This window comes from Pteropus alecto, unplaced genomic scaffold (assembly GCF_000325575.1).
Source record: "Pteropus alecto unplaced genomic scaffold, ASM32557v1 scaffold98, whole genome shotgun sequence".
Taxonomy (NCBI): Eukaryota; Metazoa; Chordata; class Mammalia; order Chiroptera; family Pteropodidae; genus Pteropus; species Pteropus alecto.
Window position 1 is genome coordinate 4,467,633 of NW_006443570.1, and position 12,344 is coordinate 4,479,976.

The window sequence follows — 12,344 nt, forward strand, 5'->3', positions numbered from 1 at the left end:
TCTAGGTAGGGAAAATATGTACCTGGGAGAAGGTACATGGGCAAGTGAGGTGCCAATTATTTGGACAGTGCTTGCCATTTTATAAAACACTTCTGGAAATGTCATATTTAATCCTCAGAAAAACTCTGAGAGGTAGGAAATAGTACCATTTATTTTATGGATGCAGAAATTGGCTAACATTGGATATTTGCAAAATGGTACAGATCAAGAGCTTGAACCTCTTTTTTCTGGATCTAAGGTAAGTTTTCTCTGTTCATTGCCCCTTTGCTAATGTAATGGACCCTGTACTTGAAAAACAATGGTCAATAGTAAGGAGCGGACAAACAGGAATGCTTTCACCCTATGGACCATCTTTAGACCTCTGCAGTCATGAAGGAGCTTGTTGAGTGGTGTTTTTCTTTGTGTGAGGTTACCCAATGAGTTGACTTTTGACCATCTTAATAATATTCAAACAAAATTCTGGAATCCTTTTAAAAAATGAATAAAACATAGGCAATACACAGTACAACATTTAAAAGGTAAAAAAGATACAGACACACAAATATACCTTTGGCCCACCTTGTCGGCAACAAAATCATCCAGAGGCAATCATTGTTACATTTCTTGTGTACATTTTCAGAGATATTCTGGCATCGTAATAAAGATAATAATAGAGTAGTAAAACACTGTGCCAACAAAACATGAAATCTGTGTAAAATATTGTATTGATTCATTTTGCTTCATGTTAAGTACCTACGCTGTGCTGGGCCCTATGCTGGATTCATAAATATATGGTCTAGAGTCCCAAGAGTGAGGTGTGTGTGTTGGGGGGTTAGAGGGTAGAAGCAACAGGTATCAAAAAACCATAATTGGTACAAGGGAAAATGTGATTAAGTGTGGGAGAGTTCAAAGCTGTGACAGTATTACATAGTGGTTAGAACTTTTTCTCTGGAGTCAGATAGATTTGGCTTACAGCCCCAGTTCTGCCGCTTGCTCTCAGTGTGACCAATGTAAGTGCCTCTGTAACCCTCTGTTTTTCTGTCAGAACGGACTAATAATAGTATTTACTTCATAGGGTCTTTGAAAGGAATAAATGAGACAAAGTATACAAAGTGCTTGGCACACATTAAGCACTGAAAAAATGTCAGCTAAAAAACCCAAATTTTTAGCTATCAACAAAATTGTCCATTATCATTCAAGTCCATAGTTCCTTACTGGAAAATTCACAAAGCTGTGAAAACTAGACTTTAAAAAAAAAAAATTGGCAGCAAAATATAAACCAAAGTGAGAGTACTTGTATTAGTATGAATATTTGCAAATGTACCTAAATTAGTTTGAATAGTCATACTTTGCTGTAGAAACGTCAATATGTTTGGTTACTTGGTGCTGCTCCAGGTCCAGCTGCATTAACTCTAATTTCTGAAACATCTGGCCCCAAGGCTTTCCCGGGTAAGATCATGAGCTTGTATTCTTAGGGAGAAAAGGGAAAGCTTTTTCTTTTAGAAGGCTTCTGTTTTCCTTAGTTCATAATATTATTTTTCACCTTGCATATTTCAAGGAAGTCCTGAGGAATCCTTCCAGGATTTAAACTCACAGCCCCTTGCTTGATTCCTGTATATTCAAGGACTTGTAGGAAGAAAAAACACTGAGCTTGGAGTCAGGAGGCCTGATTTTCTTCCCTGTAGCAAGCTTCTCTAGGTCTGTTTCATTATCCCTATGGCAACGCCTAGCAACAGTGCCTGACATTTAGTAAACTCTTCATAAATATATATTGAACAAACTCTAAAACTAGATCGTTTTTCACTCGCAGGTTGATTCTTTTCTTCCTTCCTCTTGGTCCTGCTGCGGGCAGGGGGGCAATGGCAGCCTACCCTCCGTGGGTGTGGGTAAAGGGAGGAAAGGTAAATCAGAGCCTTTGGGACCGACAGCAAGGACCCTAAGCGAGTCAACTCAGTCAGCGCCTCTGTACAAGGAAGTTGGATCCCCAATCCTACTCCATGGGAATGTCTGAGGGTCGCTCTCCTTAAGAAGGGATATATTCCTCCCCTTTCAACACTTGAAAATAAAATATTCATTGGAATTACGCTCTCAACTGCACCTAGGCGTCCGGGGGCACGCCTCAGAACCCGGTCCCGCAAACTGCGGGGCCAACGCAAGCCCAGAACCCAGGCTCCTCCGGCTAGCTCCTCCTCTACCCGTCCTGGAGGACCGTGGGTGGACGCTCTTGCAGAGCGCCTCTCGCTGGTCGAGGCGGGGGTGGGCGGAGCCAGAGCTGCCCTGCTGTGGCAGCGGAGGGTGGGGACACTCTGGCCCGGCTCTCGGTGGTGCGGGAGCTGGAGGGAGCAGCGGCCGCTCTGGTCGGCGGACGTGCTGCCGAGCAGTCCCGGAAGCGAAGCAGCGATGGCGGAGAGTCCGACTGAGGAGGCGGCGACGGCGACGGCGGGCGCCGGAGCGGCGGGCCCCGGGGCAAGCGGTGTTGCTGGTGTTGTTGGCGTTAGCGGCAGCGGCGGCGGGTTCGGGCCGCCTTTCCTGCCGGATGTGTGGGCGGCGGCGGCGGCAGCGGGCGGGGCCGGAGGGCCAGGGAGCGGCCTGGCTCCGCTGCCCGGGCTCCCGCCCTCGGCCGCTGCCCACGGGGCCGCACTGCTTAGCCACTGGGACCCCACACTCAGCTCCGACTGGGACGGCGAGCGAACTGCGCCGCAGTGTCTACTCCGGATCAAGCGGTGAGCCGGGGTTTTTCCTCCCCCAGCCCCGAGCTCTGGGGTTCGACCTTCCCCGCCCCCCACCCTTTCCCACTACAGTCGCCCCGCCGCCTCCGTTCTTCCCCCGAGGCGGCCCAGCTGCAAGGCCCACATCTTGCCTGCCTGGAGCGCCGGAACCCAAGTCCACTCTACCCCCGCCCCCAGCCCCACACTCGCCAAACCCCTCCTCGAGTGTTCAGGTCCGACCCCGCCCCTCGGCAACCTCCCGTGAGCCCTTCGTCTCCATTCCGGACACCCTCCCCCATACCTCTCGCCCGAAACCCGACCCTTTCGTGCTTCTGTAACACCCCCTCCCGCCCTCCGCGCCGCCCCTCTCCCCCTTTCCCCACTTCAGCCTTGCTAGGTGCTGCCTGGAAGACCCAACCATCGGGGTCCCCCTGTCGTCTATTCCTAAACCCCGTTTTTAACACACACAGCTTGCTTTGCCTGGCCTCAGACTCGAGACTGGCCTTTTAAATTCCTGTCTACTCAAACCCGCTCCATATATTCTCTTCCCAAGTCTAAAGCTCTTCTCTTACCCAGAATCTTTCCTTGAACCACTTTTCTGGAACCCCAAAGCTGCCCACTTTCACACCTGTTCCAAGAACTCAGGTTTCCTCCCCCTAATCTCTCTCTGGCTTGTAATATCCCACTCAAGATATTTTTTCCTGTGTTTTTTCCTCTGGATCATCTGGTTTACTTTTCTGAAGTAAATATACCCAATTCAAATATAGAAACAAGGTCCTAAGTCCTTTCTGTGCTTACTTCTTGGATGACTGACCTTAGATAATATTCAATAGATAATATTTTTTCAAAAATTCTTAGAATAGTAGCTATTGCATAGAAAAGGGATAATGCCTTTTAGTTGTTTCCTGATGATCAGAGTCTTTCTCTCTCCTGCTCTCATCACAATCATCCTTATCTAGGTATTCTCATCTCCCACTTTCCAAGGCCTTTCAGGTATAGCTCTACCTACTTTTCAGGGTTATAAGGAAAATTAAACAGCACATTGTAAAGTGTGTGGCCCGGTGCTTGATACAGGACAGTTTTTCAATCTTGACATACCTTTGAGTTCCACCAAAACTTCTTTCCTCCGCTTTACTTATTTGCACTTTTTTATGTCCCTGTGTACCTTAATGAGGCCCTTAGCTGTTTCCCACCTAGAATGTCCTTTAGACTCTTGCTCACAACTGATCCATTCTAGTTTGAGATATGACTTAAAAATCCTCTCGCTTCTATAGTAGTTACTATATGTCATCTTCCAGATGTGAGATTTTCAGAGGGTCCCCTTTCCAACCTGGAGAGATCTCTGCCCTGTTAGTCTCCTGGGCAAGAAGATCATTGCTCCCTGCTAGCTTACTTGCTTCATATAATCCCCTTGCCAGGAAAGGTCCCTTTCCTCTTTTCCGAAGGTTTATGGAATTCATTTTTTAGTGGAGTTGATGGTACTTTCCCAATTACTAAAAAATCATTTAGCATTCAGTTGTAGTACCTGGGAATCTCGGAGGTGGGGAGTGAATGAATTGCCATGTGGGAGGAAGTGAGAGTAAATGGGATGTGGCTTTTCAAGGGTGACATCTGATGCCATTGGGATCTTTGATTTTTTTTTCCCTCTCCTTACCCTCCCCCTGAGGAAACAATGCCCCTTTGACAATTTACTCTCTGCCTGCCTGATGAGTACTCAGCTGAGATTTTTCAGCCAACAAGACAGTGCAAACATTTGTGGTACCAAGCACCACTTTCTCGAACCCTGGCATCACTGAGGTGATAACAGCTGTCCTGCTCAAGGGATTCCCCTTTTTCCTCCTTTCCCTCACTCCCTCCCCCACCTCCTCTTGGTGTTGTTATACAGGGATATCATGTCCATTTATAAGGAGCCTCCTCCAGGAATGTTCGTTGTACCTGATACTGTTGACATGACTAAGGTATGTAACTTGCTGGGGGTTGGGAGTTATTGGGAAATTGGGCCCATAAAGTTGTAAGAGCCTGAAAGAGATTATCCAGCTCACATCTCTGATTATATAGATAAAGAAATAAAGCCCCAAGAAAGTAAGTGGTTTGCTCAAGGTTACACAGTGAGGTGGAGCAAAGCCTTGAACAGGTGTCTGTTACTAGGGTACCAGTAGATCCCGGTTGGCTTGGAAAGCCCACGTTTACACCTAATGTCCCAGCTTAACTATTAATAGGGCACTCTTTTTCACTCTCACAAGTGCTCCAGTTTGGATAATAAATTATGTGGTCACCCTATCCATTATACTACCCAACTCTTGCCTCATCCGCCACTTGACCTTTATGCTGCTGTAAATCAGATGCAGAGAAGGTTGGGGGTGGGACAGGCTTGAGTGACCGTGTTTATAAAGTTAAAAGTAAGGTATTGTTTAGGCTCCTATCCCTACTGGTTGCTTTTGAGTATTCCTTCCACCCAAATACCACTTGTTCTTGTCCTCCACACCACAAACACAGAGAAAGCTTAGTAATGTTAAATTTCTCTGGCCTAGATACCTAGGATTCTCTGTCATTTTGTGCTTTACCCTCAGAAGTGAGTTTGCGCTTGAACTGGGAAGAAATCAGATTTCCTAAATCTAGTGATTAAATAAAAACTCATAGTTGCAAATTTCTCATAGAAAAAAGTCAGATTTTGTATTGTTGGTATCTATCTTGTTTTGAATAGGTTTCTCTTTCAATTGATTTTTTCTTTTTATATTGTTGGAAATGTTTTTCCTGGGACATCTTGTCCTCAGTCAAGTATCAATGTTAATATGCTAGTCCCTGGGTTCCCAGAATTGATGCCATGTTGATATCAGTTGAGCTTGCTATTCCAATGACTGAGGTCTAAAAGATAACGTAGGGTGTCACCAGGGCAAGTTAGGGACTGTACTCTGAGGCATTGGATTGCAGGTCCTTTTTCTCTTGCTGTTCATATTCTGAGCAGACTTACATGCTTAGGAGCCTTTGTAGAAAAAGAAATATAACTGAGTTCAGGTTAGAGAAATCTTGTTCAATAATCGTGGCTGGAGAAAGAGAATTTAGTGTTCTAAGTGCTACTGTATTTCCACCCCCCCACCCCCCACCCCTCACCCCTGCCTTTTTTTTAAATTAACCTGTAATGTTTGGGAAAGTTCTAGGGATGGTCTAATGGCTCTGAGTGGACCCTGAGTTTTCCCCATTTTTCTTAGTATCTAACACAGCTGGATGCTCCCTGAGCCACATCCTCCACAGTAGGTTTGTTCCTTTGCAGAGGAAGCAGATACCCTGGGCTTCCATCACAGCCCTCAGCTCTGCACTGTTGTTGGCACTGGTGCTGTAGCTTCCAATCCCTTTCCTCTTTTCCATTCATCTTATCTCTCTGTTGTGCCACATAAATGGAGAGTGAAGTTACAACATATACATGTTTAACCGTACATACTAAAAATGTATATTTCTTTAAACATGCTAGGATAATACTTTACAGATGCATATTATATTTGCATATTGATGTTCTATTCATTTGTTAACACATAACACTGATTAGAGAAGTCCAAGCAAAAACCATGCTTTAAGGAAGTTTTAAGGGATACTCAAGGGTGATTTTGGCTAGATTCAGTTTTCACCTTGGGCTCTAACTTTAGAATGTAATCCTGAGTAAGATGCCACTCCACTACAGTGGGATTTCTTAAAATTCCAAACATTAATATGAGTGAGTATAGGCTGTTCATTCTGCATGGTCAGGATATGGAATGTGGATACCAGAGAAAGGTCCCGCTTCTGGCGTGGGTAGCAAGTGGAACCCAGGAGGGGTTGGGATGGGACATCACCTCACAATTTTGAGATGGGGTTTTATTTTGCAGATTCATGCATTGATCACAGGCCCATTTGACACTCCTTATGAAGGGGGTTTCTTCCTGTTCGTGTTTCGGTGTCCGCCCGACTATCCCATCCACCCACCTCGGGTCAAACTGATGACAACGGGCAATAACACAGTGAGGTTTAACCCCAACTTCTACCGCAATGGGAAAGTCTGCTTGAGTATTCTAGGGTAAGAGGAGACTTCTAAGTGGCCAAGTTGGTTGTTAGCACATAAATTATTCTAGGCCAGCCTTTATCAACCAGGGTTCCTTATGTGAACTACAGAACACAGAAGATGATTGGAGTGACTGTTTCCTCAATTCTCCCCAGGATGGTACACAACTAATACCATTCTAGATGCAAAAGAGAGTTAATTCAATACGTACAGTGGATGCCTTAGTGAAGTGGTTCTCCCTGAGTAGCAGCTGCACCTGGGAACTTGTATCCAGGCAGAGTCTGGGGCCCCACCTAGACTTCCTAGATCAGAAGCTCTAGGGCTGGGGCACAACAGTCTGCCTGGTAAGTGCTCCAGGTTATCTTGTGCACACTTCAGTTTGAGAACCACTCCCTTAGGGCTTAAGGGCTTAATTCTGTCCGGAACAGGTTGAGAAAGGCTGCAGATCTGTGCCATTCAAGATTGTGGGTGTCTTATTTCTCAGTCTCTCAATGAGTGACTTTGAAGGCGGCGGCGGTGGTGGTGGTGGTGGTGATGATGATGATGATGATGATGATGATGATATTTCAACAACTGAAAAATGTCTGAGGTGGGAAATCACATCACACGAAATACAGAAGTTTCAAGTACATTTTGTTTCTGGGTGCTACCGAGGTTTTTGTTTCATGTAGTTCTCATCCATTCCTTTTAATTGCCTTTGGGGGTTAAAATTCAGAATGGAAATGTCTTCTAGTATAGTCTGGATTGATCTTTTTAGTGTGGTTTGAATTTCCCTGGGGCAGAGAACTAGTGCAGGTTGAAGTTGAGAAGGTTGCCCAAAGTGGTGATACTGTTTTCTTTCTTCCCGTACAAGACATTTCTGGGTTTGTTTGGGGACAAGGCAGCTGATGCAAACTGGAGACACGATTCTTTTTAATCTCAGATACAGGGATATTTTCTGTGATTGTGGCAGTGACAGCCCCCTTAAAGGAGGTTGTCCTTAAAGAAGTCCTTCATGTCATTAGGGTGTCTGTGCTGGTGGGGTAGTGGTCTATGTAACCTATGGTGGTGAGGAAATTTAGTTGTTGTTTCTGTATGAAGTTCATTCATGAAAATGTTTTGTATTAGGTTCTCTTTCATTAGGCTAATATAAAACTATTTTGAGCAAACAGCAGCTCACAGTAGAAGCAGAGGAGGGAAGATGATGGGGTAAAAGTGGCAGAATTGTGTTGGGTGGAAAAGGAGAAGCTACCCTGAAATTGAGAATTTGTCATGAAGAATCAGAGTAGAAAATTCCCATGTGCTCTTAGTTGACCCTACTCACTTTATCAGCCTCATTTCCTTTCCTTTCCACTAGAAAAAATATTAGGCTGATTTACAAAAGAAATTTAATAAAAGTTTACCACATTGACTTGAATCTGAGTATGTGAGGCCTTGGAAAGCACAAAGTCTAGAGTTAGGGGTGAGCAAAACTGAGAAGAGAGCAGATTGAAAGGCGCTGAAGAGCAAGCTCTGAAGTTACTGTTCGCATCACTTACTTGGGCTTTCCTCAAGTCCAGCAGGGAAAGGGAATTGGCCAGTTAACTTGAACAAGCAGTCCCGGCTCAGGTTGTGTTCCGCTTCCAGTGTAGGTGTCATCTCTTCAATTAATTGCGCTAAATATAAATATTAACGTCCAAGTTCCCTCCTCCCAATATTTGATCATATTTATTGAAAGAGAGGAGCAATTTTGATGTTTCTCTCTTGTTCAAGATGTTTTTCATGTATTATTTTCAGACTCTCGACAATCTAGAGGTGCCCCTTATTCCTTTCCTGTCCTTTGGCAGAGTTCTGTAGTCTTCAGAGAATTCGACACTCCTTGGGGGCTTGATAGAGAATTGGATCTCTGATCATCAACCCCACCACATGGCCTCTAACCAGATGGCTTCAGTCCCCTCTACCTCTGTGCTCAACTTCTCTCTCCTTACTAACTCCATCACCCATAAATAAATAAGTAAGCCTTTTGAGATTCTTTCATTCTGATGAACAGAACCTTTCTTGGCTACTGTTTCTTTCCTAGCCCAAAGAAAATCCCTTCAAAGTTACCTTGCTTGTTTGCCCTCTTTTGTCCCACTGATAAGAGGATTAGGCAGTTGACTGATTTCTGGTGAATGAGGTTGAGACATAGGCTGGGAAATTCCACAGTGTTAATAGTGAAAGAGAAACATTGAGTCACTTAAGATGGTGCTGCTAGGCCCCAGGGTACTTCTGCACTGGTCTTTCTGTGACAGCCTTTCCAGTCTCTCCCTGCCTCATCCTCTTTCATTCCCTCTGATGTGTTTTGCAGTACGTGGACTGGCCCTGCCTGGAGCCCAGCCCAGAGCATCTCTTCTGTGCTTATCTCCATCCAGTCCCTGATGACTGAGAACCCCTATCACAATGAGCCTGGCTTTGAGCAGGTAAGGCCAGGTGGGCCCAGCTCGGCCATAGAATATTGGGTTTTAAGAGATCTGAGAGGTCTGCTTAAGAGTTGTTTTTGTTTTTGTTTTGTTTTGTTTTTTTACCTGGCCCAGCCCCATGTTTTAAACTTGTCACCACAATAGGAGGAAAAAGGAGCTGGCATGTGTGCTTCTTATTGATGAATTTCTTTCCTCGTAAGTTACAATAACACTGTCAGGTTATTTCCATTTGACTTGGGTTAATCTACCATGTGGAAGTTAGTGGAGTCATTTGGAAATTAATTCCGAGTCTGCTTTGGGGGCTGTCGTATCCAGTGCGTTCTTCTGTATGCCCCCATTCTCCAGTATCCCTTTGAGGTGATCTCTAATGACTGCTGCCGAGCCATTCAGTCTTCTGGACTTAGTTAAATACAGTTGACCCATGAACAATGCACAGTTGAAAATCCACGTATAACTTTTTATTGTGCAGGGGGCTCTTTGCTTCCACCGATTCAACCAACAGCAGATTGAAAACTTTTCGAACCACAGTTGGGAATGTGAAGATACTGTTTTAGATCTGTTGGTTGAATCCGTGGACACAAAACCCGTGGATAAGAAGGGTCGATTATATTTCCTGAAAAAAATCCACATATAAGTGGACCCCTACAGTTCAATCGTATATTGTTCAAGAATCAACTGTACTATTACTTGATGAGCCAAAGAAGCTAGTCATCAGCTAAGGCAAGAATATTTAGTAAATGCTGCCAAAGAGAAGGTAGAGGAAACTCACATTTTCTGAGGGTATGCTATATGCTAGACACTGCCAAGTTTTTATATATTATTAATATATATTATATATTAATTTCTCATTTAATCCTCATATTAGCTCTGTGAGGTAAATGTTGTAATCCTCATTTTCAAGTGAGGTGATGGTGGCTTAGAGAAATTAATTAACTTTCCCAAGGGCACACCAGATAAGGATAGGATTTTTGCCCTGGAGCCCAAAGTTCTTTTATTGTTTCAGAGTGCCTTCTAGGATTACTTATGTGCACAGGAAAAAGAGTTCCAGTGATATCCCCAAAAGATAATAATTCAGTCCAGGTGATTAAAACAACTTAATTCATTCTGAAACTATTTGAAATGACATTAACCTTGATGATTCTTCTATATAGACTTGAACAAAGGGAAATACTCTTTAAGAATGAACAAAAACTATTACCTAAATCATCCTCTTCAAACAAATAGTGTATTTAATTTCAGGAGTAGGTAGAAATGGAAATGGACCTCATCGGCCAACCAGGAAGCTGATTTTTAGGTCTTTCCTTGTTTGGCAATTCAAGAAATGTGACTTTTATTCTTAATACTTTCAGATGTTCTAGTTCACAGCACCCTCTTGTCTTGGTAGTTTTTTCACAGTTCCCCAGACAGAAAGAAATGCCAAACTGTTCCATTTGTTAAGTAGTTAGGTCCAAACAACTTATTTCTTTTTTAAACAACTGTAATGACTTAGTAATAGGATGTGTATCCCTTTGGGCACCACACAACTTTTAAAGTCTTGGAACTATGTTGAACCCACCCCTCATTTCTGTTCCCCACCGTTTTCATGTGCTATACTTGCTGTTTTTCAAAGTAGTGACTGAAAATCCAGCTTTACAAAGATAATATGTCATTGAAAGTAATATAATGCAGTTAAAACTACCTAGTGCTCTAGGTGTAAAAAAAACACCACAACAACAAACCTTGCCTACCTCAAGCTAGTAGTTCCCGTGGTATTTGACAGATGTTAAATACTATGGTTTTCCTCAAAAAAGTTAAAAATGCCCCTGTGATTTTGCCTTGGTGCATTTTGGAACCATAGTAGTGGGCTGAAGGTATGTATCTCTTTTCTGTTCATGTTTTTATCAGAGGCCAAGGCTCTAATTGACCGGAGCTGGTGTTAGGAGGAGCATTGAAGAGCAAAGGAAGGCGAAAGGAAGGGAGCCATACTCCCTTCTGTTCACACCCACACATTCATGTTAGACCAAAAGTTGGAGTTTTTCTTCTGAAAATTTCGAGTTCTACTTCTGATAAATTCATAATAGTTGATTCAGTGATGGTAGAAACCTACAGATACATAACGTAGTTAACAGGAACCATCCTGAAGTGTATAGGTTTTCCAGACTGAGACTCCTGATGTTATTTATACCTTTTGTTCCACCGTCATTCTTGTACTTGGTTATTTCCCACTTAATCCTTAGCTGAGAAGCCTTTCATTTCAAGCTTTAGCAAATTTGATGGCTCTGGTTCACTGCTTATATGTCAAATGACCCATAACAGAGGATGGGTATTGATATATGCACCAGAGGAGTTAAATGGTCTCAAAAATGAAGGTGTGATTGCTCGTCATGGATCTGCCATACAGTGGGAGAGGTATCCTCTTAGTTCATTTGCTTGGGTCACATACCTCATGCTAATCCTGAAATCTCTTACTATTGGCTTTTCTCATTGCCTAAATTTTGTATTTGGATACTATGGTGTCTATCACATTACAGGAAAGACATCCAGGAGACAGCAAAAATTACAACGAATGTATTCGGCATGAGACCATCAGAGTGGCGGTCTGTGACATGATGGAAGGAAAGTGTCCCTGCCCTGAACCCCTACGGTATGTGTCAAGAGAGCCCACCTGGTACTTGGTATTTTTGGAGATTTAGCTGGTTCAGACCTTTGGGGAAAAGTCCAGTTTTGGGCACCAGAGAGAGTTAAATAAGAAGGAAGTAGTTTTAAAGCATGTAGTTCATGCTTTTTTGGGGTGGGGAGGGGAGTGGGGGGTGAGGCAACCCTTGGTTGACCTCACAGATTACAAGGACCTTGTCAGTTTACAATCCCTTATTTTTTTATTTTTTACACCTACAGCACCTGGTCTTCCTAGGTGGCCTCCCATCCAGGTACTAACCAGGTCGGACCCTGCCTAGCTTCCGAGATCAGACGGGATAGGACTTGTTTAGGATGGCATGGCGGTAGTCGCATTGTGTCTTATTTTAATTGGTAGCAATTTTTTTAGTGATACCCCTTACAATAAAAGGCATCTTAGAATGCCATGAAATATGGCAACTTTCTCGGTTTTACAAATTTTGACCCAAAAAGATAACCGAGTATTTCAATTAACAGACGAGGAAAATGAAATCACAAATAAGTGACGTTCCCAACATAATAAAATGAAGAACAAATGAGACTAAAACCCAGGCC

The 12,344-nt window shown here is 43.6% G+C and overlaps 1 protein-coding gene across 1 annotated transcript in view; it reads left to right on the forward strand.

Moving 5' to 3' along the window:
* Window positions 1-2,264: 2,264 nt before the first annotated feature.
* The window catches only part of UBE2Z (ubiquitin conjugating enzyme E2 Z), a 15,429-nt gene continuing 5,349 nt past the window's right edge, over window positions 2,265-12,344 (forward strand). Inside the window, exons 1-5 of the mRNA XM_006924767.3 lie at window positions 2,265-2,702; window positions 4,573-4,645; window positions 6,548-6,735; window positions 9,026-9,137; window positions 11,648-11,760. Of these exons, the coding sequence (XP_006924829.1) occupies window positions 2,380-2,702; window positions 4,573-4,645; window positions 6,548-6,735; window positions 9,026-9,137; window positions 11,648-11,760 (809 nt within the window). The 5' untranslated portion in view covers window positions 2,265-2,379. The remainder of the gene's footprint in view (window positions 2,703-4,572; window positions 4,646-6,547; window positions 6,736-9,025; window positions 9,138-11,647; window positions 11,761-12,344) is intronic.